The sequence below is a fragment of the Excalfactoria chinensis genome, chromosome 25 (genome assembly GCF_039878825.1).
Source record: "Excalfactoria chinensis isolate bCotChi1 chromosome 25, bCotChi1.hap2, whole genome shotgun sequence".
Classification (NCBI taxonomy): Eukaryota; Metazoa; Chordata; class Aves; order Galliformes; family Phasianidae; genus Excalfactoria; species Excalfactoria chinensis.
Window position 1 is genome coordinate 1,809,719 of NC_092849.1, and position 25,163 is coordinate 1,834,881.

Consider the following 25,163-nt stretch of genomic DNA (forward strand, 5'->3'; position numbering starts at 1 on the left):
TGCAAAGGGGCCAGCAATGGCTTTCAATCACCTGTAGGATCCCATAGAGCCAAAGGGGATGCAGTGAGCCCTCCAAAGGGGCCAGCAATGGCTTTTAATGACCTGTAGGATCCCATAGAGCCAAAGGGGACACAGTGAGCCATGCAAAGGGGCCAGCAATGGCTTTTAATGACCTGTAGGGTCCCATAGAGCCAAAGGGGATGCAGTGAGCCATGCAAAGGGGCCAGCAATGGCTCTTAATGACCTGTAGGATCACATAGAGCCAAAGGGGACACAGTGAGCCCTCCAAAGGGGCCAGCAATGGCTTTCAATCACCTGTAGGATCCCATAGAGCCAAAGGGGACACAGTGAGCCCTCCAAATAGGCCAGCAATGGCTTTCAATCACCTGTAGGGTCCCATAGAGACAAAGGGGACACAGTGAGCCCTCCAAATAGGCCAGCAATGGCTTTTAATGACCTGTAGGATCCCATAGAGCCAAAGGGGACACAGAGAGCCCTCCAATACACTGAAATACACTGAAATACACTGAAATACACTGAAATACACTGAAATACACTGAAATACACTGAAATACACTGAAATACACTGAAATACACCGACACGAGGCTATTTTCCCTCACCCTATCGCTATTTAATGCGATTCTATCTGCTCACCCCACGCTCTGATTGATAACCCTGAGCGTTATGAAACAAACCCCAACCACGCCTCCCCCCCCCATCCACCCTCCCACTGTCCAAAATGGCGGCCAGGCTCACAGCGCATGCGCAGGGCCGTACCACGACGAGCTGTGCGGGGGGGGGGGGAGGGAGGCGGCACGGAGCGGCCCACACAAAGGAGAGCGGGGGGGGGGAGGGGGGGAGCGGCGCACATGCGCGTTGCGGGTCTCTGGCAGCCAGGCGGGTCCCGGCCGGGTGGAGGCCGCGGCGAAGCCGGGGGCTCGCGTAGATGTGCAGCCCGGGGAGGGCGACCCCTGGGCCGGCCCCGTCTGGGGACCTGCCGCCCGAGTGGGAGACGGACGACGAACGTATGGCTTTTCTCTTCTCGGCTTTTAAACAGAGCCGTGAAGTGAACAGCACCGAGTGGGATAGCAAGATGGCTTTTTGGGTCGGCTTGGTGTTGGCCCGGGGTCGTCGTGGCGGTGTGGTACGGACCTGTCTGAGGGAGCTGCAGAACGGCTTCGAGCGGAGGGGCAGCGTCCCGCTGGGCCTCGGTACCGTGCTGAGGGAGCTGCTCAGGTAGAGGGGGGTGCGGGCTGGGCCTGAGGGCCGGGCGGGGGGCAGCAGTATGGATGGGGGGGGGGGGGAGGTGATGTTGGGGGGGGGGGTGATGTTGGGGAGGGGGTTTGGGTTGAGGTTGAGGGGGATATGAGGGGAGTACGGTGCTGTGGGTTGCAGTGTGATGGGCTGAGGGGTGGCAAGGCGATGGGGATGGGTTGCAGTGTGATGGTGGCGAGGTGATGGGGCTGGTGATGACAGTGGGAGAGCATTAGGAGTGAAGAAGTGAGCTTGGACTGGAGTAAGGGGAGACCCTGTGGTTGGAATTAACCCCCTCTGTCCAAGTATTGAGCTGCTGGGAGTGTTGGGGTGAGCAGGGGGGCTCTTGATAAGGGAGAGGATGCAGCTGGGGGGTGCATGGGAAGGGAGCTTGAGGCATGGAACAGGTTGTCCAAGGAGGTTGTGGATGCCCTGGAGGCATTTAAGGCCGAGGAGGACTTGGTTCTAGGTAGCCTGGTGTGGTGTGGTGGTTGGTGACCCTGCGCACAGCAGGGGGGTTTGGAATGAGGTGAGCATTGTGGTCCTTTGCAACCCAGGCCGTTCTATGGTTCTATGGAGGGGTGCAGCCAGGAGAACTAAGTGGGGGTACACAAACAGAGAGGGGGTGATGTTGGGGAGGGGGTTTGGGTTGAGGCTGGGGGGGATATGAGGGGAGTGCGGTGCTGTGGGTTGCAGTGTGATGGGCTGAGGGGTGGCAAGGCGATGGGGATGGGTTGCAGTGTGATGGTGGTGAGGTGATGGGGCTGGTGATGAGGGTGGGGGTGGGAGGGAGAGCATTAGGGGTGAAGAAGTGAGCTTGGACTGGAGGATGGGGAGACCCTGTGGTTGGAATTAATCTCCTCCGTCCAAGTATTGAGCTGCTGGGAGTGTTGGGGTGAGCGGGGGGCTCTTGATAAGGGAGAGGATGCAGCTGGGGGGTGCATGGGAAGGGAGCTTGAGTCATAGAACAGGTTGTTCAAGGAGGTTGTGGATGCCCTGGAGGCATTTAAGACCGAGGAGGACTTGGTTCTAGGTAGCCTGGTGTGGTGGTTGGTGACCCTGCGCACAGCAAGGGGGGTTTGGAATGAGGTGAGCATTGTGATCCTTTGCAACCCAGGCCGTTCTATGGTTCTATGGAGGGGTGCAGCCAGGAGAACTAAGTGGGGGTACACAAACAGAGAGGGGCTGAACTGCAGGGCATGGCCAAGGGGCTGCTTCCAGAGGGTAGAAGGGGGCTGTGCCTGTGGGGATGTACGAGGGACCCCTTGTTGTATAGGTGGCCTGTGATACGGGGAGCTTTGTGTATGCAGGGAAGGAGAGCTGTGTTGTGCCAGGCAGCAAAGCTTAAGAGGATGTCAGCTGTACCCATGGCAGGGGGAGTGCATTGAATGGGTGCAGGGGGACCTAAGGGTGCTGCCTGCGGAGGGGGGTGGTTGTGCTAAGCAAGTTATGTAAGAGTATAAAGAGGTTTTGTGCCGCGCAGAGTAGGGGAGAGCAAAAGAAGGTCACAAGGGAATGTGGGGCTGTGTAGGAGGTGAAGCAGCATGTCAGGAGCTTGGGGTTCCCCAGAGGATGTCCCTTGTGGCTGGCAGGGGTTGTGGGAGGGCAGTCCCAAGGGAAGGGAGATCTCTGAGGTGTAGGAAGGAGCTCGGGGTTAAATGGGGTTATGCTCTGTCTGATGGTTGCTCTGATGGTTTTATGAGGGGTTTTATGGGCACGTGGGGGTGTTTTGCTCGTGCTTGCAGCGAAGTGTTTTGGCTTGTGAAACTGCAGCCTGACTCTGATAGCCCGAAATGATTCAAGGGCAGCAGTGGTTAACTGGATTCGTGTGCAGCACGGTTGTCTCAGATAGAGTTCCTTATTTTTTCTGTGTTGCAATTTAATGCACAAGTGAAGCAGGCGTGAGATTTGCAACCGAACTTCCTCGTCAGTTTCTCTGTTCAGTGCCTCGATGGTTTCAATAGCAAAACACAGAAACTGAGCCTATAGAAGAAGCTGTTTTGTGCCCAGGGAAAGCTGGGCGCAGTGTGGCTCTATGTGTGCTTCCATACACGTTATTAACACCTTTGATTGCCGGTTCTCCATGCTGGCACCCATCTTTGCTGCTGGTGGAAGAGCTGACTGTATTCCTTTCTTCATGCATGGTTTATCTTTAGACGTGGCAAGATGCAGAGGGAGTCGGACTTCATGGCCAGTGTGGACAGCAGTTGGATCTCTTGGGGTGTGGGAGTCTTCATCCTGAAGCCCTTGAAGTGGACGCTCTCCAGTGTGTTGGGTGACAGCAAAGTACCCGAGGAGGAGGAGGTTCTGATTTATGTGGAGCTACTTCAGGTGAGTGTTGCTGAGGGAGCCTTCAGGAAAAGAAACGAGCAGTTTGAGGTGCAAGCAAGGAAGGTTTGGGGGCTGAAAAAGGACCGCGTTGGGGCTTTCCTACACCTGAGGAGTATAGAAATATATCTATGCATGTCCCTCTAAACTAATGTGACTAAGAAATGAGAGGGCAGGCTTGCTGTCTTGCCCAGGAAGACGAATATGCTGTGAGACCTCCGTGCACCCCAGGTTTGAGTTGATGCAAGTGTGTTGTATGAGAGGAATGGGTAGTATATATTGAGTAGTGATGTGCTGGCAGTCAGGACCCTCTTGGTAGCTGATAAATAATCACTGCTGCATCATGCTGATGGCCTCTGGATGATCAGGGCTAGAAGAAATGCAAGAGCTCTTTGGATGTGTGCCTTTCATTGTGGTTCCTCTGCTAGCATTCAGTGATGGGTATTGCATCCTCCTGTGAGTGGAAGGGGAAACTTCAAAAGGTGTTTGAACATCACATGGCTGGTGCAGAGCTCAGCAGTCGATGGGAGGAGTTGTTTATGTAGTTCCTGGCTTTGAATGGGGAAAGCTTTCCCCTTGTTTACACAGGAAGGTGACTCAATGAGTACAGCTCGTGACTGCTGTGGAATCGAGAGAAGTTCATTTGGGGTTTAAACTCTTGGGGAGGAGAAATGTAGAAGCACCCACCTTGCAGCTTGTATTGGAACAGTATCTTAGTTGTTGATGCCTTGTTCTGCAGGCCAGCCCGACCCCAACTGTGCCCAACTTTTTACCTTCAGTGTGTGGGAGGAAATAGGTGCAAGCTTAAAAGAAATAGCTGAGAGGAAACTGAACACTGTCCTGTTTTCCTTCCAGGAGAAAGCAGAGGAAGTTTATCGCCTGTATCAGAACTCTGTGCTTTCATCTCACCCCGTCGTTGCTCTCTCAGAGCTGCGTTCCCTCTGTGCCGGTGTTTGTCCAGACGAAAGAACGTTCTACTTATTGCTGCTCCAGCTGCAAAAGGAAAAGAAAGTCACGATCCTGGAACAGAATGGAGAGAAGGTACAGGGTCAAGGTGACTGCTTTGGGGAGGTGTAATCCCTGCCTTATGTTTCATCTGGCTGGAAGGGACTTTGTTGGCCAAAGAGCAGCTCTGCTGTCCCTGTGTGCTGCTAGTGCTGGGCAATGAGGCTCTGGAGTGAAGATTCTGCTGGGACAGCTTTACATGATCAGGCTGTTCCTTAAGGCAGGATCCCATCTAATTTAATATCAAATTACACAATGACTGGCATGACTCCTGAACTCTGTTACGAGGCTCTAATAAAACCACAGGTGTAAAAGCATCTTTTCTTTCTGTCAGAGTGAAAATACATCCAGTGCAGGTGGAGATGAGTGAACCGAACGTGTGCTGCTTCTTTTCCTTTTAGATAGTGAAGTTTGCCAGAGGGCTTCATGCCAAAGTCTCCCCAATGAATGATGTGGACATCGGGGTCTATCAGCTGATGCAGAGCGAACAGCTGCTGTCACAGAAGGTGGAGTCCCTATCCCAGGAAGCAGAGAAGTAATTTGGGGACGGGTGGTGGGATGAACTTCCATGTGATGCAGAGCTCTGTACAGCTGTTAGGTTGTTAAGAACAAAGCTGCCTTCTTGTTCTTTCCTATGTAGCACACGTAACATGGTAGGGCAGGTTTTCTAGTCTTGCTTCTTGTCCCTATGAAAACTGTATGCAGTGTGTGGATATCAGAAGCTTTGCAATGATATGAAGTACTTCCAAGGGCTACTTGTGATAAGCAAGAATGACTTGAGGGCTGCTGTATCTGAATTGTATGAGTACTTGTGTTAAAGCAAGGTAGTGAAAGTGGCCGCTAATTCTAAACGTTACTTATAAAAAGCCCACACAAACTACTGCTGCTTGCAAAGGAATCATCTCTTTTTCTCTTATTCCATCTGTAAAGGTGTAAAGATGATGCCCGGAGTGCTTGTAGAGCTGGGAAAAAGCAACTGGTAAGTGCTGGTCTACTTAAGAGGAGCTACATGTTAAATGCCTTGGAGCTGGTTTGTTACTATGGATAATGACCAGGTTTGGTGTGGTGACATTCATCTCAGGAGTGTGAAGTGTGTTTCTGAGGCCAAAGGTCTCCCTTTAAGGTGAAGACTTGGCTTTGTCTGACCATGGTGATGTGGTGAAGAGAATGGGAGCATCTAACTCTTAAAGCCAGTATTTGCATGTGAGCCTCATTGTGCAGGGATAATTGTTGTGTTTCCTTTGAGTGCTGCCTGGTTTGTGATCCGGGTCTATTTATATCCGATGTCTGCAGGCACTGAGATGCCTCAAGTCCAAACGAAGGACAGAAAGGCGCATCAAGGAGCTTCATTCCAAGCTGGATGCAGTGCAGGGGATCTTGGATCGTATCTACGCTTCCCAGACTGACCAGATGGTAGCGTGTTCTTTATGACTTCCCAACCACTCTTTGTGCTGCTTTTACCTGTTCTTTTGAGTGCAAGCTAGCTGGTGAGGCTTCATCCTCTGCTCTAGGAAACAGCTGTGATAGCAGAGCATTGCTCTGAGTGAAAGGCTTCTGGCTCTTATTTTCTTGCGTGCTCGTTTTACTATGAGTGTCCTCCTCAGTGAGTCTTGAGAGGTGCTGACACTGTTTGCTTTTAGTTAACGTTGTGCTTCTCTTTCTTGCAGGTGTTTAATGCCTATCAGGCTGGTGTGGGAGCTCTGAAGCTGTCTATGAAGGATGTTACTGTGGAGAAGGCAGAGAACCTGGTAGATCAGATACAAGAGGTAATGAAATAGGAACACGTATAAATAAGCACTCAATGCATAATAAGCAGATTTGCCCAGTAAATTTAAAGCATCTGATGCTGCTCGATTTCTGCCTTGTGTGTCATCAGAATGAATGGAGTTAGTCTTGATCTTTTCGGATCAGCAAGCAGAGGTATTCCAATAACTGTCCGTGTCTGCTTTTATGTAATTGCATTTACAGCTGGCTGCAGCACAACCTCTTGTTGGCTCTTTGGTTAGCTGCGTTGTGCAAGCATGAAGTACTCCTGGAAATGAGAAGGGCTCATTCTGAATGAATGGAAACCAAGGGAACAATCTGCATAAGCTGATGTAGAAAACAAAGGAGGATTATTTCTTCATCTCCCTGTAGTAACTTCAACTGCTGAGCCTGAAAGGCTGTAAAAATCTCCTAGCTGAACTGTCTTCATCCATAACTCCTTTTGTTAGCATAAGCAGCAAGCTTACATTGAGGCTTATGAGAAATAGCTACAACTGGAGGGCTATCTTTGCTTTTCGGGTTTATTTTCTCTTGTAGCACTTACTAAATCAATCTGACTGTTTCTAGTACTGAAAAGCCAGGCGTGTTGGACTTCTCTTTTGCATGAGTACCTGCAGCTTTTAGGTCATCTACTGCTTTATTTATTGGTTGCTATCTCCACTTCTGGCATAGCTGGGTTACAATAAGACAAGAGTGACTTCTATCCAAACTGTCTTCTTTTTTACCCCCTAGCTTTGTGATACTCAAGATGAAGTAGCCCAGACTCTGGCTGGAGCAGGGGTCAATGGTTTAGGTAAGTACCGGAGCTCTCAGCTTCTGCTTTGTGTCCTTGCTGTTATAAAGGGAGCTACGGCTCACCACGAGTTCCTTATTATGAGTAATAAAGGTGGTGGTGGGGAGTAATAATAATTCCATTCCACTTTAATCCATCTGTGAAGGTGATACTTAATTGTGTTGGAAGCTGAATGTTTTCTTTCATTGGCAGAGATGGATTCTGAAGAGCTGGAGAAGGAACTGGACAACCTCCTCCAGGACTCTGCTAAGGATCGTGTCCACCTGCACCCTGTGCCCCAAGAGGAGCCTTATTCTGGACTTGCAGGAGCCGTTTCGGATGCTGAGCTCGAAGCTGAGTTGGAAAAGCTCGTTGTTATTGATGGAGGTATGGAGCTGTGCTAATTACCCATTACTAAGATCAGTTACAGGGTCAGGATTTCCGCTGCTGTTGTTACTTTTGATTGTCTAATCCTTCATCCCGATGGAAACTGACAACGTTCTGTTGCAATTTTCTTGATAGATCTGGCACAAAAGAGTCCATCTGCTTCCTCTGAACCCCAAACAGCTCTGGGACTGAATCTCTAAAGACCCGTCTGCATCCTGTTGCTTCAGTTTGACAAGTTGCTCCATAACTAATGACTAAAACTTTGGGACAGAGGGATACCGGGTCCTCTCCATGAAATCACTTTGCTAAGCAACAGGATCTCCTGCCATGACAATCCAACTCTGGAACCGACCCCAGCTGGTGTTTGTCATCTCTGTGCCAACATCTGCACTGGTTTGAATTTGACTTGCTGCCATCGTAAGTCACCTTCGACATCCAGGAACTCAATTCACTTAACTCTGCCCAAGTGTGGAGATAAACTCTCTCTGCCCATAACAGTGCTTGTTGTTTTCTTTGGTTTTACTTTTCTTTTTGCTGTGGCTCGCGTTGAGAACTTGAGTTGCAGCAGCGTTGCCAGTTGCTCAACGTTTGGCTGTGTGGTTGTTTAGAACACTTGGCACAATTAAGTCCCGTCATTGACATAAGTTACCTGCAACCAGCTTGACCTGGTAGTCCTGTCCCTCCCCTCTGTGTTCTGCACGGTTGTGGACTTATTAGGCACTGTAACCATTGTAGGAGGTGTTGCTGCTGCACTAGAGGGCAGCAATTGCAAGCACAAGGCAAAAACCAGTCCTCTTTCTGTAACGACACTAAGGCCTTAAAAGGGAGACCTGCAAAATAATGTGAAGCGAAGGAGTTTGCTGGTGCTGAGGTCAGTCACGAAGCCTTGCAGTCGATGTGATGCAACTTGCTGCTTTCTCTTACTTGAAATCTGAGCTGTCTGCTGCCTTTCTGTCTTCCTTGTTGGCAAGGCAGCAGCAGGGTGATCTGCTTCCAGCTCTCCTGTGGGGGTGAATTGGGGTGGGAGGGGGAAAAGATGCATCATCATCTCGTTTAGAGCGGACAGTTTCCTTTAACAGTCTTAACTGCTTGTGGGCTTGGTGTTGCAATTCCACACCATGACGGGTTACCAGAAAGCCCTCGAATAAAACCCTGTCTGTGCTTCTAATGCACGGCAAGTGTCAATGGTTTATTTCGGAGGCTGAGAAGTGGAAATCATTGCTTCTTTTTTTTTGTTGTTGTGTTTTTGTTTTTGCAGGTCACTTTTCTTTTATGCTATGTATGCACTTGGAAAAGCAGAAAGCCTGGGTACTGCACGCCAATAAATGAATTCCTTCAGGAGGAGAAGAGAAGGAGAGTGGGCTTTCTGCATGCTCTGTGCATGGCAGGGGAGCCCGGAGCTCTGTGTTGAGCTCTAATCCTCTCTGCACCTCTCCCTGACTTGGAATGTATTGAAGTATTAGCAGTGTCTGTTTCTAGGCTCTCTCCTGAGCTGCAGTGCTTGAGCCACTCATTTAGGTGAGCAGCAACCTGGGTCTATTGCCAAAGCAGCTTCAGCCCCAGAGGGCTGGGAGAGCAATGCTGGGCATCACCAGGGTGCTGCTTTGGCTCTGGTGATCCTCATCACTCTTGCTGTGCAGTGCAGCCCAGGCTGCACGTGAAGTGAAGCTCTGTATTCCTTTTGTAAGCCAACGGGAGGAAAAAGAAAGAAATCACTGTTTTCTGCCTACATGTAATAAAGGGGAGAGGAAGAACCTGGAGTCCCTCGTGCTTCTGTTTCTCTTTGCAGCTTATTGCCATGTTTGGACTGTTCTGCAACTGCAGAGGTGCGCTGAAAGCAAGGATGCATATCAAAAGCCAAGCTGGAGTTGTTGCAGTGCGAGGCAATGCCTTCCCATCTCAAAGCAGTTGCTGTTGTCTAACAAACAGCAGGTATGTGGATTTTGGTGCTCGTTTTCCTTTGCCTAAAGGCAATGACTGAATGGAACACCAAGCAGCCCTCCTTCCTGCTAAGATAAGTGAAACGAGCTTTGTATTCACCGAGCCAAGCATGTTTCCTGCAGCCAGAGGTCAGAGCTGAGCAGGCACGCTGGTCCCTAGAGAGTATTTTGGTAAGGGGGGTGGGTTAAGGAAGGAGTTTCTTAGTGCTGTTCCCACTATGTGTTGCCCACAGCATCTCTGCAAGTTTGTTTGCCCCCAAACTGCAATCTTCTCATGCTCGAGGCCACAAGGGGCATCTGCATGCATCCTTGCATGGCATAATGCACCTCCAGGGAGCCCTTAGAGTTAGAAGGGACCTCTTAGGGCCATCAGATCCCATTGCAAAGAGACACCGCGGCTCCAGTAGGGTCTGATCCAGCCTCGTGCCGTGGTGGCAGGGCTGTTAGATGGGATCTTTCTGTCCTGTGCAGCCCTGGATAGGAGGAAAGGAACAGCGTTAGCACCGCCGATAGGAGCGCAGAGCCGTGCCTTGGTGCCATCTAGCTGCTCTCCATGGCATAGGCATGAGCCCAGCGGAACTTTAATTAAAGGCTTAATTAGCAGCTGTATTAAACAAACCGACCCGAAGCAAACGCTGGGACACGGAGCAGCTTCTTTCAGCTGTTGCAGGGTGAGTGCACGGCTGGGTTTCGGAGTGAGCTGCATCTCTGAGGGAAGAAGAAGGATCTCCTACCAGCTGCCTGTTTCCTGATGCCTTTGAGGGTATTAGGATCGCTTTATTCTGCCTGGCATTATCAGGAGTTTGCATTACTGACTATGGAACGAAGCATTTACTTTCAGATGGTTTTGTTTGTTTTCTCGTGACCGACAGCCCCAGGTGTGCAATGGCTGCCTTCTCTTTGACCCATAGCAAACTGCTTTATGCAAAAGACGAACCCCCCCCCCCCCGTGTGGCTCCAATTCCTCTTTCCTTTCGTCTGCAGAGAGATGAGGCTTTGTGCAAGCTGCCCTGCAGGCCACAACATACATACAGGGCTGTGCTGGGCTGCAGCTCATCCAGAGCACTCTGCAGGGTGCTTGCTGGGGAGCAGTAGGGTGCATTGTAGGATGGATGTGTTCCAACCCCAGGATGCTGAACCATTTGCTCAGAGCCCTTGGGAACGATCCCTTCATGCTCCAGAAGGATAAAGCTGGGATTTAAGGCATTGATATTGCTGTTCTGGTCTTGCTGCTTGTGCTGTATTCACCTCCTATCTACCATGTATTTCTTTCCCCTTTTATCCCTTTCCCTCTCATTAAGGATCCTTCCTGCCTCATTTCAATAATGACTTCTAAAGCAGCACTCCTTGCTCACCTGTGCTCTTTAATCAGCCCCCTATGAAGGTCTGAGGGGGGGGGGGGGGGGCTCAAAGGAACCTGGAAGTGTCTCTTAAGGAATCACAGCAGCTCTAAGAGGTAATTGTGAGCCATCAGTGAGCTTTAACCATGTGCTGCCTGGAGCCATTGGGCTGCTTGGGAATTGAACCGGGGCCACAATGAAGCTCCTGCTGCAATGGCTGCACGGATTGGTTTTGCTTTTGGTTTAGAACTCAGGCTTTGGGTTTATTTTTCCCCTAGGAATACAATAAGATATCCGACCCCCCCCCCCCCCTCCCCATAGAGAGGAACGTGTGCTGATGTGAGAAATCACTGCCGTTCACTTCCATCCTATCGGAAACCGCTGCGACTCCGGGCAAAGAAATAAGACTTAAATCAATGCAAAGCAGCCCCCCCCCCCCTTCCCCTTTCTCCCCCCCTTCTAGCCCCCCTCCCCCCCTTCCAGCCACCCCCCTTTCCCTTCCAAGCCTCATTCCCCCCTCCCCTTCCAGCCCCCCCCTTCCCCTTCCAGCCTCCCCCCCCCCCACCCCCCCTTCCCCTTCCAGCCTCCCCCCCCCTCCCCCCTTCCAGCCCCCCACCCCCCTTCCCCTTCCTCTCCCCTTTCCCCCCCCAACCAAGGGCGGTGCAACCCCTTCCCCCCCCCCCTTCACCCACGTGCACGGCCGCGCGTCCCCGCCGTTTCCGCACACGTGGCCGCCGCTTCCTGCGGGGCGAAGGGGGAGGGGGGGATTGAGGGGGGAAGAGTGTGGGGGGGGGGGCGGTGCCCGGCGGAAGGGGTCGGGACGGGCGCAGGCGCTGCGGTGGGGGCGGCTGCGGTGAGAGCTCGGAGGGCCCCGGAGGTGTTGGGGTGGGGGGGGGGTGCGATTGGGTTATGTGGAGTAATGGGGGGGGGGGGGGGTCAGGTTGTGGAGGTGCCTAGACAGGGAATGAGGGGGGGGGGGCGGTCAGGATATAGGGGTGCCCAGATGGGGAATGGGGTGCAGCAGGTTTGCACGCGGTGCTGGGTGCGCACAGGGAAGGGTTGGGGTGCAGCGGTTTGCTCGTGGTGTGGAGGTGCGGTGGGGTTTGCAGAGGCTTTGGGTGCACGGGGTTGGGCTGCAGCAACGTCCCTGCGGAGCTGCAGCAGGTTTGTTTGCAAGGGGGTTTGTGCAGCCTCACGTGTCCTTGTGCCTCCCCAGGTCACCCCCAGCCCCCCCTCCGGTGCCACCCTGGCGCTGCGCCCCATGGACGGTGTTTTCCTCTCTCCTAACGAGGATGAGTTCGTGGGGAGGATCGCTGAGGAGTTGGAGCAGTTCATGCTGCAGGGGCAGCATCACAGGTAGGGGCAGCATCTGGCACCGGGATGTCAGGACTCTGCTCTGTATCGGCCCTATAGGGTTTGCATGGTGTGGTTGGGTACACTCTGCTCTGCATCGGCCCTATAGGGTTTGCATGGTGTGGTTGGGTACACTCTGCTCTGCATCGGCCCTATAGGGTTTGCATGGTGTGGTTGGGTACACGCTGCTCTGCATCGGCCCTATGGGGTTTGCATGGTGTGGTTGGGTACACTCTGCTCTGCATCAGCCCTATAGGGTTTGCATGGTGTGGTTGGGTTCACTCTGCTCTGCATCGGCCCTATAGGGTTTGCATGGCGTGGTTGGGTACACTCTGCTCTGCATCGGCCCTATGGGGTTTGCATGGTGTGGTTGGGTACACTCTGCTCTGTATCGGCCCTATGGGGTTTGCATGGTGTGGTTGGGTTCACTCTGCTCTGTATTGACCCTATAGGGTTTGCATGGTGTGGTTGGGTACACTCTGCTCTGCATCAGCCCTATGGGGTTTGCATGGCGTGGTTGGGTTCACTCTGCTCTGCATTGGCCCTATAGGGTTTGCATGGTGTGGTTGGGTTCACTCTGCTCTGTATCAGCCCTATATGGTTTGCATGGTGTGGTTGGGTACACTCTGCTCTGCATCGGCCCTATAGGGTTTGCATGGCGTGGTTGGGTACACTCTGCTCTGTATCGGCCCTATGGGGTTTGCATGGTGTGGTTGGGTACACTCTGCTCTGCATCAGCCCTATGGGGTTTGCATGGCGTGGTTGGGTACACTCTGCTCTGCATCGGCCCTATAGGGTTTGCATGGTGTGGTTGGGTACACTCTGCTCTGCATCGGCCCTATGGGGTTTGCATGGCGTGGTTGGGTACACTCTGCTCTGCATCGGCCCTATAGGGTTTGCATGGTGTGGTTGGGTACACTCTGCTCTGCATCGGCCCTATAGGGTTTGCACGGTGTGGTTGGGTTCACTCTGCTCTGCATCGGCCCTATAGGGTTTGCATGGCGTGGTTGGGTTCACTCTGCTCTGCATCGGCCCTATGGGGTTTGCATGGTGTGGTTGGGTTCACTCTGCTCTGCATCGGCCCTATAGGGTTTGCATGGTGTGGTTGGGTACACTCTGCTCTGCATTGGCCCTATAGGGTTTGCATGGTGTGGTTGGGTACACTCTGCTCTGCATCGGCCCTATGGGGTTTGCATGGCGTGGTTGGGTACACTCTGCTCTGCATCGGCCCTATGGGGTTTGCATGGTGTGGTTGGGTTCACTCTGCTCTGCATCGGCCCTATAGGGTTTGCATGGCGTGGTTGGGTTCACTCTGCTCTGCCTCGGCCCTATGGGGTTTGCATGGTGTGGTTGGGTACACTGCTCTGCATCAGCCCTATGGGGTTTGCATGGTGTGGTTGGGTTCACTCTGCTCTGCATCGGCCCTATGGGGTTTGCATGGCGTGGTTGGGTACACTCTGCTCTGTATCGGCCCTATAGGGTTTGCATGGTGTGGTTGGGTTCACTCTGCTCTGTATCGGCCCTATGGGGTTTGCATGGTGTGGTTGGGTGTGTTGGCAGCTGCAGAGCTGGGCACTGTGCTGCCTTGTTCCCATCCTTCCCAGCTGCATCGTTTGGCTTTGTCCAAGCTTTGATTTGGGTCTCGTTCCTGATCCAACCCTCAGATGACCCCAAATGGGGCTTCAGCTTAGTTCAAGGATCCCACCCAGACCTTCAGCATTTGTTTGATTGCTTCTTCTGCCAGAGGTGGCACTGAGGCAGCTGTGAAATGGAACAAACCATAACAGAAAACCCATCCAAGTGCCGTGCCATTCAGCACAGGGTTTGTTAATCCGTTCCTATTTGAACTGCAGCGCGTTCAGAATGGGAAAGAGAGGCTGCAGCTTCATGGTGAGTGAGGGCAGAAATGAGAGTCTTGGCTGCAGATGGAGCACAACTGGATGGAGAAGAGCTTTGGGCTCTTTAATACCAGCAAGGCTTTAGGGCACAGACTTAAAGCCCTACTCCTAGAGTGCTGTGGGGAATGAGAGCTGATAAATACTTGCTGCATCCTTCTCCTTTTCCTTCCCAGGGTGCTTCTGTTTCCCCCCCTGTCCAGCCGCCTCCGTTACTTGATCCATAGGACCGTGGAGAACGTGGATTTGCTGAGCAGCTTTTCGGTTGGGGAAGGATGGAGGAGGAGGACGGTCATCTGCCACTCAGCCGTCAGGTGGATGGGATGGTTTGAAGGGCTCTGGGGCCTCTCTTATAGCATGAAGGGAACAGGGAGCATAGAATGGCTTGGGATGGAAGGGACCTCAAGGATCATGAAGCTCCAACCCCCCCCAACCATAAGCAGGGCCACCAACATCCACATTTAATATCATCCAACCTGGCCTTGAACACCTCCAGGGTTGGATGGGGCATCCACAGCCTCTCTGGGCAGCCCATTCCAGCATCTCCCCACTCTCATAGTAAAACTACCTATTAGACGTATGAATTGCAATACTTACTGCCCTAAGGAGGTCTGTGGTGGGATGCAGCATCACTAATGATGGGGAAAAAAGGCATTACGCTTTTGTATAAGGAGCTGAGGGAATAATCGTGTCCTTTGGTTGGGTAAGTTGCCACATGGGGCTTTTCTATTCCATATTCTGAATGGGTAAGGCTGGAGTGTTAATGCACCTCTGAATAGGTCCTAATATAGGAGAACACCAAAGGTGCCAGCAGAACTCAGGCGTGAGCTTGTGCTGACCTATTAAACTTAATGAAAATCAAAGCCTCAGTGCTGCGGCCAACACACAGCTCCTGCATTTCCCTCTCTATGCTGCCCATGTTGTGCTTCTCCTGCTCACACCTCGCTGTTTTCTACCCCCCAGGATTCCCAATGAGACCAGTGAACAAAACCCCGCTGCCACCGCGTCGCGACCGCCCCGACCCACACAACCATGGGGCCGTGGTGCACGGGGGGCCCGGCTGCGACACGGTGGGGATGGGCATGGGGACACATCCCGAGCCTGTGTGGGGTCAGGCAGGATCAGGAGGCCGCCCCGGAGGAAGCCTGATAAAGCCCTATATGTCCCCAAGGCGATGCGGAAGAAAGCGGATTGGGGGGAGCAGGAGGTGGGCGCTGATGGGGCACGAGAAGGGGAGATCTGCCCCAAAGCTGCACCTGAGGGGGAGGCTGAAGGCAGCCCCGAACCCAGCACAGCCATCAGTGGTGTCTGTTTGGTGCTTGATGAGCAGCACGAGGCTGGGGAGGAGTCGGGAAGAAGCAACGATGGCACAAATGGTGACCGTCCTCCATGCTGCACTGATGTCCCCTTGTTAGAGAGCAGCAAGAGTTCCTCTGGGCAGCACAGTCAGGATAAGGACTGTTCAGATTCCATCTCTTCCATACCCAGTGAAAACCCAACTGAACCAGAAGAGCAGAACAAGAGCTGTGATGACAATGTTGGACCGGAAAGCAGCAAGACTCCGTGCCAGGACCAAAAGAGCCACGATGCCAACATGCTGGGGGACAGCAAGAGCTCCCACCTATTGGGTGTGCGCTGCGCTGATGCCCCATTGGTGCTGGAAAACCAAGAGAGGAGCTGTGCCATGAGCCTGGAGAGCAGTGGGAACATCTCAGTGCAAGGTGAGGATGTGATAAGCCCAGTGTTGGAGCTGGGCAAGGGTCCCTCTGGACCAGAAAGTGAAGATCAGGAGAGCGGTGCCCAAGAAGAACCCACCCAACACCCATTGGAAGCACAGGGTGAGGCTGCGATTGCATCTGAGCCCGTTGGTGGTGCTGGCCCATTGGGTCCCATTGAGCAGGAGGAGAACAGGGCAGACATGGCCAAGGATGGGGCCAGGGAGCCCGTGGGCTTGGCTGATGCACTACAGCGTGAGCTGCGCATGCCCAAAGGGGACCAAGAGGAGAATGTGGCCACCCAGAGCCGGGAGCTCGCCTTCGAGGATGACTGCACTGCAGAGCTCCTGCAGGAGGTAATGCGTGCCATGGGTGCTGCCATTGGGTTACTTTGGGGTTAAGAGGGCATTCAGAGGTTGTCCTGTTGGACCCTCCATGGGTTGGAGGCACCAAGGTGGGACCCTGGTCTCTGAGTCTTTGCTGTGATGTTAACTCCTTTCCTTCTCTATCGTTCCCAGATTGTGGGTCATCTCACCGTGAAGGACATCAGCGTGGAGAGGATCACGTTGGATTATCCCAGCTATGGTGACACTCAGGTCCACGAGGGGGATTTTGGGCACGTAACCGAAATCTACGACTTCTCCCCGTCACTGAAAACGGAGCAGCTGATGGAAGTCTTCTCAGATTTCCAGTGAGTGCCTTTACCAGGGGCATAAAGAGAGCGGTATTCATTGCTGAGTGCACAGCAGGCTGTGATGGTGCTGTGCTGGGTTTTACCCTCCCCTCCCTTCTCTTGCTCTTTATGCTCTGTGCTTTGAAGGACGTTTCCTTGCAGTTTGTGACTGGAAGTGTTCTTTGAGGCTCTGTCTAGCACAGTCTTGCCTACCTGCAGGGTTATCTGTGCTGCTTTGGCTTCATTGGGAGTCTCTGCCTGCTCCATAGGAGCCTCTTTGCTCTGTGGTGCCTGTGTTGGGACTGCACACTTAGCGAAGTGCTTACAAAAAGAAAGCAAAGGGCCCAATCCTGCTGCAGGAGAGAAGATCGATGGTGCAAACATAGGGAGCAGGCAGCGTTGTGCTGGAGGGGGTCACATTGGATGAGCAGTGGGATCAGAGCAAGGTTCTGCCCTATGGGGTGGTCAGTGGGTTCATACAGCCCTCTGCAGGGGCTGCATTCATTGGCAGCGCTCATCCCCTGTGCTGAAGAGCATCGTTTGCATTCGAAACGAGCTGCTGTCTGTTGTCAATGTTTCCTCTCATCCATTTTCCGTTTGCTGTAAGAGTGGAATTGACGGATCTAATTTGAGCTCTCATTTGAGCTCTCGATTGGGTTTTTATTCCTCCTGCTGCAGGGGAACTCTTTGATCTCCCTGCCCCCCCCAACTTGCATTTTCCACTGACGCTTTATCCAATAGATTTCTGCTTTGGTCTCTTCATCCAAAGCTTTGCTAAACCGCTCTGTAAACAGCTTCTGCTTCTCATTGCAAGTGGCTGAGCACTCGGGTAGCTGTCACAGGACACTGTGTGCATGGCAGTATTGCAAGGCAGCCCGTGTAATAGAGGCTGCTTGTTGGCCATGAGCTTCTTTAGGGGAAAGAAGAGTCCTTGGGGGAATCACAGACTGACTGGATTGAATTCTGATCCTTTCCCCTCTTAATGAAATGGGTGTAGAGCTTGAATGGAGACACTTGGCAACTCAACATGGCTACGGGCTTTACATGTGTGGCTTTTTCTTCCTATTAACCAATACTCCTTTATTGTTTCTTTTTCCATTGTAGTGAGAGTGGCTTCAAAATCCAATGGGTGGACGACACTCACGCCTTGGGGATCTTCTCCAGCCTGTCTGCAGGTGGGGAGCTGTGGGGCTCCTGGTGCTGGGCACGAGTTTTGCTTCCTCACCCTTTGCTTCTTTGCACATCAAACTGGTGTGTCTGTAAGGCGGGTAGTGTGGTAGCTCTGCTTTGCAAGATGAACGGGTTTTTAATTGGCTTGGGTAATTACCAGGGCAGCTGTTGGAGCTGTTGCATTGCTGGAAATGGCTTTCTGACTTCAGTTTTTCTTGTGGAATCACAGGATGGTTTGAGTTGGGAAGGGGCCATTGTGGAATGGCTTGAGTTGGGAAGGACCTGTAAAGGTCCAACTCCCCTGCAATGAACAGGGACTCCTATAGCTCCAAGTGCTCAGAGCCATGCCCTGCCTGACCTTGTGCATCCCCAGGGTCAGGGCATCCACCATCCCTCATGGCAACGCTGTATAGAATAGAATCATTAAGATCCCAAATGACCTCTAAGATCATTGAGTCAACCCCTACTGCTGACTTTGTCCTCTGTTCTTTGAAGCATCTCAAGCCCTGGGACGGCGTTACCCTTCATTGAAGATCCGACCACTGATCCATGCAACAAAGCAGTCTAAAATTAAGGCACTTCAGCGACCAAGTAAGATATATACATACATATATATATATATACATATATATAAATTGCTATTTCTTGTTCTGTGTCCTGGCTGGTCAGCCTCACAGCGACACTTCAAATGGGGCATTTCATATTGGATACCAGTATTCCTTTTCTTAACAGCTTTATTAGCTATGGCAGTATTGGCACCCAACCTGTTACATTCCATCTTCCTATGCCAGCAATGCTGCTGGTTGCTCTGACAGCCAAAATAGCCTCAAGTGGGGGCACAAATGACTGTGAATATGTCAGACATCTGCCCAGTTCTGCCCTATTACTCTGCACAATTAAAGACAAACCCCAGAGCAGTCATTTCATGGTTGGCATAATTTTATTCAGTATCAGGTGAAACGGTTAAGCTTAGCCATTAACATTGGTTTATTTAGTTGATTGCCTTTTAAAATCATACTGTAATCAGGTATACGTGCCACAGTAAAGAAATGCCGTGAGTCTTATAGCAGAGAGACCGATGACGGTAGAGCTGTAGTCACTGCATTGACACAGATGTCAGCATGAGTGATTCAGAAGGGACACTGTCACAGTTAGAAGTTCCTGAGCTCAATTAGACATGAAGGAAGTGGTTTAGATTCACACTTCTCACCTGTTCTCATTCAGATTCTCCATCATCTCTACCCCGCTGGCAGCGAGTGGGAATCGGGTTATAAGCTCCAACCTTGCACTCACTTCAAGTGCCATTGATTTCCAAGCGCGGGTTTGGATCTCAATTAGCGGACAGTGTCTCTTTCTTTCTCTTTAATTAATCTCTTAAAGAAAGATTGGCAGTTCCTTTGTCCAAGCTGTGACGCTCTGAGCCTGCCCCTTTTTCCTTTAAGCTGCTGCTAGGCTGCCTTGAGGAATAACACTTGTGAAAAAGCAAGCAAAGCCCACGTGGCTAACTAACTGGATAATGAGTTGCAAACAGTTGCTGATAAATGATCAGATAGCAGCCAAATCCACATTAGGTTGGACTTGGTTCTGGTGTGTTGCTTTATTGAGGATGTGGGCCAGGAATTGAAGCTCCCTGCTCCCTTCTGGCCCGATTTTTCCTTAAGCAGCTGATAGATTTAGCAGTTAAAACCAAACCAAACCAGATATTAGTTTTCCATTGGTGATTTCTTTGAGGATTGAAGCTGTTGGTTTTAAGTGAGCTGATACTGAAATGAAACCCCTCTCTGTGTGGCTCTGGGGGGGTTGGATTGTGTGCCTTCATTTTGTTCCCAGGGAAGGGACTGCAAAGTGTTCCTGAAAGCCAATGGGGAACGCTGCACAATCAAGGAACCATTGACATGCATTAGGGTTGAAAATGACCTCTAAGGTCAAGTCAACCAACATAGCCCCATAGAGTCATTGAGGTTGGAAGAGAGCAATAAGACCATCACGTCCAACCATCACGGACCAGTAAAGAACCAGAGCTTCTTCATATCCAAATACTGTCACTGTTGCACAGAAACTATTGAACAAAATCTAGAGGAAAGCCCTTCCAAAAGAACCAACAACTTGCTCTTTAGGGGTGAGATGGTTTGCTCACAGTAATGCTCATCCCAAAGGAAGTCAGAAGATAGATGCCTGCTCTTGTGTATCCAACAGTTAAGCCATAAGAGTGCTCCTGACCGCCCTCCAGCTTAACCATTTTCACTCTTTTTTCACCCAGAACTCCTTCAGCTTGCCAAAGAGAGACCCCAGACTGACACGGTGGTGGCAAGGAGGTTGGTGACCCGAGCCTTGGGGCTGAAGCACCAGCAGCAATGCGGCTCCAGCCCTGAAGGGCTCCTGCCAGAAGGTTTGGACCAGGAGGAGGAGTGAACCATCTCCACTGAAAAAAAAGCCATGTGTAGATGAGCATGGCTGTGCTATTAAACTGCATGCAGAACAGTGAGTTGCCATGGGGACGTTCTCTTTGCTTTCTGAATCGAGAAGGGAAAAAGTTGAAGGAGAGGTTGAGCTCCAGAGCCCTGCAGTTTGCTCTTCGTGCTGGAGAACACCGTGCCCTGCTCCGTTCCAAACCATCTCTGTACTCTCTGCAGCACGTTAGGAGGTGTTACTTGATATTAAAGCCCACTAGGAGTTATTGGGAGTGCACCAGGGTGAGGGAAGGGCATCTCACTGGCCAACATTTGGTCAGAGCAGAGCATCTGTGGGAGTCAGAAAGTGTTCACTGTTTACTCTGTTGTCATATTGTTGTTAAAATATCCCCCAGTAGTGGTAGGCATTGAGGTTCAGGGTTTAAAAGAAGCCTGCTCTGTGTTGCTCTGTTAGAAAGCAAAGTTATTTGTTCGTTAGGAGAAGCTAAACCAGAACTCCACTGTAGCTCAGCTTGCACAGAGCCCAATGGCAGAGGATGCTCCAAGAGACACCTTGAGTTGCAGCAGCAGCAATAGAGCATCCCCCAGACTCTGCTTTAGCTGCACTGTCCTGCATCTCGAGAACAAAATGGAGTTTTCCATCTTCCAGTAGGCTGAAAAACCTCTCCCCTGTGTGTCACCATCTTGGATACAAGGACTACTCCAACAGGCCTCAGCAAGAACCGTTAAGCCTCACAACATCCCTGTGAGGTAGGTTTGTGGGTTGAACCCTGTGGATTGAGATGGTTAATTGGCATTACTCCATTAGATAGCACGTAGAAGCCTTCTGTATAAACAGAGGGAGAAGGAAACTTCAGTACCAGGAATTGGGAACAAGGCCCTGAACTGTCGTGGAGTAGAAATACAAAGTAGGATTTCTTCTTCTATTTTTTTTTCTGGGTGAAACGTTTTATTCAAGTAGCTGTGTTGGAAAATCCATAGCAAGGTATGTCCTCAAACAAACAGAGGAGCACGCTTAGCACCATTGTGAACTAAGTGTCAGAAAGAAATCCTCAAAGCCAACTTAGGCAGTCAGAGCATCCCCAGCGATGCAAGCCACGAAGTTACCTCTGTAAGGTACAGGGATACAATGCCTTAACTAAACTCATCCTTTAAAAGACAGAGTGAATATCCAGCTTAGAAGGGAACGTGTAGATGGACGTAGGGGCTGCTGGGTGAATTGCTTACTGTGCAGTTCATCATCATGAGGTCTGCCATGGCTTCTGGGGGGTGGTGGAGCTCTGCTGTGTGGGCGTAGAGTTCTGCATTCGCTGCTCCATTGCACAGATGGTTCTGGGAGTTGGTTGTTGAATGCAAGAGTTTGGCTGCAGTATTAAATGATGCTTTAGACTGTTCTGCTCAGAGAGAACGCTTCGGTTTTGTTTCCTTTCCTGTGTTTCTTTGTTAAAATGGAACAACGGCAGCGATGCTGAAGATAAGCATCATCACAAAGGGAAGTGTACACATCAACGGTGCTTCAGCTTGAGCTTAAAATGAATGGTAAAGACCCACGCTGAGGGTTGTTGATACCCAACCAAAGGCAAACTGTGCTCACTGGCAGCCCGGAGCTGTGTGCACACATAAAGATGGTCCTGCAAAGTGGAGGGAGAAGTCCTGGTGGGGGTGGGTGGGTTGGAGCCCAGTTGAGTTTGAAAGCCTGCTCCCAACACCCTCAGCAGTGGGGATGGGAGATACACAAGAGGTTGTCCAAGCATTTACACTGGGAAGGAAGGCAGCTTCGGAAAATAATTTACCTTGCTAATTCAGAGTTTGATTGGTTGCTTGATTTTTCTCTTGGCGCAGTGGTTGGGGAAAATGATGGAAGCGGGCAGCCTCGCTTCTTTAAATAGTGGGATGGGAGGCGGTGCTGCTCTATCGGGTGGACACTTTGTTGTTTGTGAGTCCACTGAAGTGATCAAACTTCTGTTCCGTTTCGTCGCTGAAGGAGCCACCTGATGAGCCCAGAGAACACAGCGGGTTAGGAAAGCAGGAGGCAAGAGAAGAGGTCAACGTGTTGCACAACCGGAGCATTGCACAAGCAGAGCAAGGTGCTACAACATACAGGGGCTCAAAGCAAGTGCTAGAAGAGCAAGGTAGCTCATGGCTAATTAATTTAAGCATTAATTAAGCCTTGCCATAAGAGTCTTGGGTCTAATCTATGTGTTCGGGCCATAAGAGTCTTGGGTCTAATCTATGTGTTGGGGAGACTTGGCTACAACCTATCCTCAGTTTCCTGCTAACCTTTGTTGACTGTCAGGACTGTGAAATGGTCTCCTCCTTGAGGATGAGGGGAGGTGGGTGCTCTGTTCTTAAACAGGGCCGTGTCCTCACTTCTTGCTAGCTTGGAGACAAAAGCTAAACACATAAAGTATTTCCAAGCTCAGCTGGAGAGCTCATCCAACACTTCAGTGCTCTTTGCCCAACTGGAGTGGGTTTGGCTTTTCAAACTGGGTCACAAGCTGCAATACGAGAGGAGTGTTTTCTTCAGAGAAGCAACAAACTAATAAAAAAAGATCAGTAAAATAACCCATTCCTTGAGGAGCTTCAGCCAACCATGGAAACTGGCTTCGCCATGGGCTCTATTTGGAAGCTGACAGGCAGTTGCTGTTGAGTTACTTCCCACGTTGAAAAAGGTTCAGCTCAGCCTGCAACTTCATTGCGTTTTTAAGTGGTTCTGATGGTTCTCAAGGCAAACTGAAGCCAGTCGGGCTCTGCTGCTTTCTCACCTGTGTGGCAGTTGTACATCCAGATGCGCTGCCCGTCGTACCGACTCCGGCATTTCATCACATTGTTGGAATAGTCAGATTCAGCCACTTCATAGTTGGGGTTGATGACGACCTTAGGTGGAGAAACACAGGATAGAGTTAATTGGAATGGATGAGTTAACCTGAGTTGATGTGAGAGTCGCCAGCTGGAGGCAGAATCAGGTTTGAGAGAGAATCAGCTTTTTCATTGCAGCATAATCATGGTCGGACTGGACAATCTTAATGGTCTTTTCTAACTAGTGACCCTATGACTGTAACTCACGTGGGAAGCAGAGGCTCCTTAAAGCCAGATCAAGATCACACCTTCGCCCACACACCAAAATACACCCTCAAACACCTCTCCATTTCACACCGCAACAGCGAAGACAAAAATAATGCCTCATCCTTTCACTCCTCTGCAGCTCGGGGCTGTTTTTAGAACCAAAGAATTCCCCCCACCTCCTTCCCCTTGCACTAAGCAGACTGCAGGCACAGAACTCCTCATGCAAACACCCCAAGAATAGCATTCCATCCATCCGCAAGCAAAGCAAGCATTGCTTACAGACAACCTCAGAGCTCCATCCAAGACAAGCACGCATCGCATTCCATGTCACCTATCTGTGCTCCTGGCATTAGCTGCACATGGATTGTAGAGGGCTACCCAATACGGGCTGCACGTGGGTTAATTCAGACTGACATTCCTGCCATCCCTACTGGATAAAGCCCTTTTCTCATACCTGGAAGAGGTAATCTCCTGGTGGGACGTCGGTAATGTCGATCCATTGGCAGTCGATGTCGTGCCGGTACACATCCCAGCAGCCAACAGTGATCCCTTGTTCACCAAAATTGGCACACTCGTACTGTTTTTGCACATCTGAAGGAGTTTAAGGCACAGTGTTGGGTTCTCAGACTGGGTTGGGGAAGGGCGGGTTGTTCTCTAGCTCCCATGGGTAGCAATAAGCTGCAGGCACGCAAGTTTGGATGAGGCACTTCCAACACCACTTTGCTTAATGCCTTGTATTGAAATGGAGGTACCAGTAACACACATGGGAGGAGCTGCCACCTCTCCTGTGTTACCCAAAGGCAAGTTTGGGTATTTCTTGCTTTATGGGAATGAGAATATGCATGCTTTATAAGTAAGAAGCTGAGGTCTGGCAGCCTCAACACATGGGGCCTGTAGGGTTTCTCTTATACCATAGAGAATAAGGGAACAAGGCAAACCTGCTTCACATTCAGTGTCTTCCAGACAGAAGCTGGCTTTGTGTCCTTCAGCCACCTTGGTTCCATTGAGGTTCAGTAGATCATAGTGGGTGAAGACCTCCATGCTGTGGTAATGCCTGCAAGACATGGAGAATTCATTAGGGAAAGCAGCTCTTTAATTACTGCCCCTCAGGGGCTGCGTGGGGGAATTGAAACAATGCAAGTGCTTGGGACCAAAAGGAGCAGAACAAGAGAAACCACAGCCAGGAAACCTCCCCCCTGGGCACCATCCTATGCAGCACCATGTGCTGACTCCCAGCCCAGGGCTGGTTCACATATCAGGTGCTGAAGCTGTTCCAGGTAGGGCCTTCATAGGATCACACGCTGCTTTGCAATGGCAGCAGCAGCCAGGTTATCATTTCTAGTGCGCTGTCATCACTGCGACAAGAAGCGTTTCAGTTGCTTCATGCCATCAGGTTGTAACCAGCACAGGGTATACTCAGACTATCAACCTATTTTCCATCCCCCCCCCCTCCTCAAAGTGAATGACAGATGGAAGCATCTTCTCAGCACTCACTTCACAGGGAGCTGAACAACATTGACAGCTGGCATCACACACCTTCCATCCCATAGCTTGAAATGGGGAGGTGTCAGCATCAACTCAACCTGGGCTGCACTGCCAGCAGGAACGCATCAGAGAGAGCACACAAGATGGGCTGTCGACCCATAATTAGCAAGGTTAGGTCCATAATTAGGATAAATCAGACCCCCTGAAGGGTTTGGGTGATGCTCACCTGTTCCTTCCGCTAGTTCTATGCCACAATGCTGGTTCAGCAAAGCACTGAACCTGCACTGAGGTCAATGGGAGGAAGCAGGGTGCTACATGGGGTCAAGGCTGGGAGCACTAGCGTGGCCACACCGATGGAACACACTCCATACGATCCCAGCCTTGGCACAGGGAGGAAACCCACAGCACTTGTTGGGAACAGGAGGTCCTGAGCTGCACCATAACCCGTCTGTGTGGCTCAGGAGGGAGGCAATGCTCACGCAATTCAATGCCAGCCCAAATTCAGCAGTGCTGAGCACAAGGCACAGCTCATCCCCTTCCCAGCTGTAAAAATAACCGTGGCTCAAAGCTTCCAACCCATAGTATTGCAGCACACATTCCTGCA

At 51.1% G+C, this 25,163-nt stretch overlaps 3 protein-coding genes across 4 annotated transcripts in view; 2 read left to right on the forward strand and 1 right to left on the reverse strand.

Moving 5' to 3' along the window:
• The first annotated feature begins 871 nt into the window (after window positions 1-871).
• CHMP7 (charged multivesicular body protein 7) lies at window positions 872-9,270 on the forward strand. Of its 2 annotated transcripts, XR_011905851.1 has the most exons (11): window positions 872-1,237; window positions 3,412-3,586; window positions 4,439-4,624; window positions 4,990-5,123; window positions 5,519-5,567; window positions 5,882-6,001; window positions 6,256-6,354; window positions 7,085-7,145; window positions 7,338-7,511; window positions 7,647-8,382; window positions 8,770-9,263. XR_011905851.1 is itself a non-coding variant. In XM_072357201.1 (10 exons), the coding sequence occupies exons 1-10, from the start codon at window positions 948-950 to the stop codon at window positions 7,709-7,711; spliced, it is 1,353 nt and encodes a 450-aa protein (XP_072213302.1). In that variant the 5' UTR covers window positions 872-947; the 3' UTR covers window positions 7,712-9,270. The 2 variants fall into 2 exon arrangements, 1 of the variants encoding a protein (XP_072213302.1); XM_072357201.1 differs by having other exon boundaries at window positions 7,647-9,270.
• A 2,300-nt stretch (window positions 9,271-11,570) lies between these two features.
• On the forward strand, window positions 11,571-21,416 carry R3HCC1 (R3H domain and coiled-coil containing 1). The gene is made up of 8 exons (XM_072357060.1): window positions 11,571-11,644; window positions 12,008-12,147; window positions 14,216-14,353; window positions 15,003-16,110; window positions 16,273-16,445; window positions 17,532-17,602; window positions 18,093-18,188; window positions 19,858-21,416. The coding sequence occupies exons 2-8, from the start codon at window positions 12,053-12,055 to the stop codon at window positions 20,007-20,009; spliced, it is 1,833 nt and encodes a 610-aa protein (XP_072213161.1). The 5' UTR covers window positions 11,571-11,644; window positions 12,008-12,052; the 3' UTR covers window positions 20,010-21,416.
• A 150-nt stretch (window positions 21,417-21,566) lies between these two features.
• LOXL2 (lysyl oxidase like 2) overlaps window positions 21,567-25,163 on the reverse strand; it is a 34,765-nt gene continuing 31,168 nt past the window's right edge. The window contains exons 11-14 of the mRNA XM_072357058.1: window positions 24,013-24,128; window positions 23,529-23,665; window positions 22,774-22,885; window positions 21,567-21,999 (exon numbers count right to left, since the gene is read on the reverse strand). Coding sequence (XP_072213159.1) covers window positions 21,920-21,999; window positions 22,774-22,885; window positions 23,529-23,665; window positions 24,013-24,128 — 445 coding nt within the window. The 3' untranslated portion in view covers window positions 21,567-21,919. The remainder of the gene's footprint in view (window positions 22,000-22,773; window positions 22,886-23,528; window positions 23,666-24,012; window positions 24,129-25,163) is intronic.

Excerpts from the sequence above, each read along its gene's own strand:
- CHMP7 (XM_072357201.1), top strand. The coding sequence starts at position 948 with ATGTGCAGCCCGGGGAGGGCGACCCCTGGGCCGGCCCCGTCTGGGGAC. Across the intron at positions 1,238-3,411 it reads GTGCTGAGGGAGCTGCTCAG|ACGTGGCAAGATGCAGAGGG; the intron begins GTAGAGGGGGGT and ends GTTTATCTTTAG. Across the intron at positions 5,568-5,881 it reads GAGCTGGGAAAAAGCAACTG|GCACTGAGATGCCTCAAGTC; the intron begins GTAAGTGCTGGT and ends CGATGTCTGCAG.
- R3HCC1 (XM_072357060.1), top strand. The coding sequence starts at position 12,053 with ATGGACGGTGTTTTCCTCTCTCCTAACGAGGATGAGTTCGTGGGGAGG. Across the intron at positions 17,603-18,092 it reads CTTCTCCAGCCTGTCTGCAG|CATCTCAAGCCCTGGGACGG; the intron begins GTGGGGAGCTGT and ends TGTTCTTTGAAG. Across the intron at positions 18,189-19,857 it reads TAAGGCACTTCAGCGACCAA|AACTCCTTCAGCTTGCCAAA; the intron begins GTAAGATATATA and ends TTTTTCACCCAG.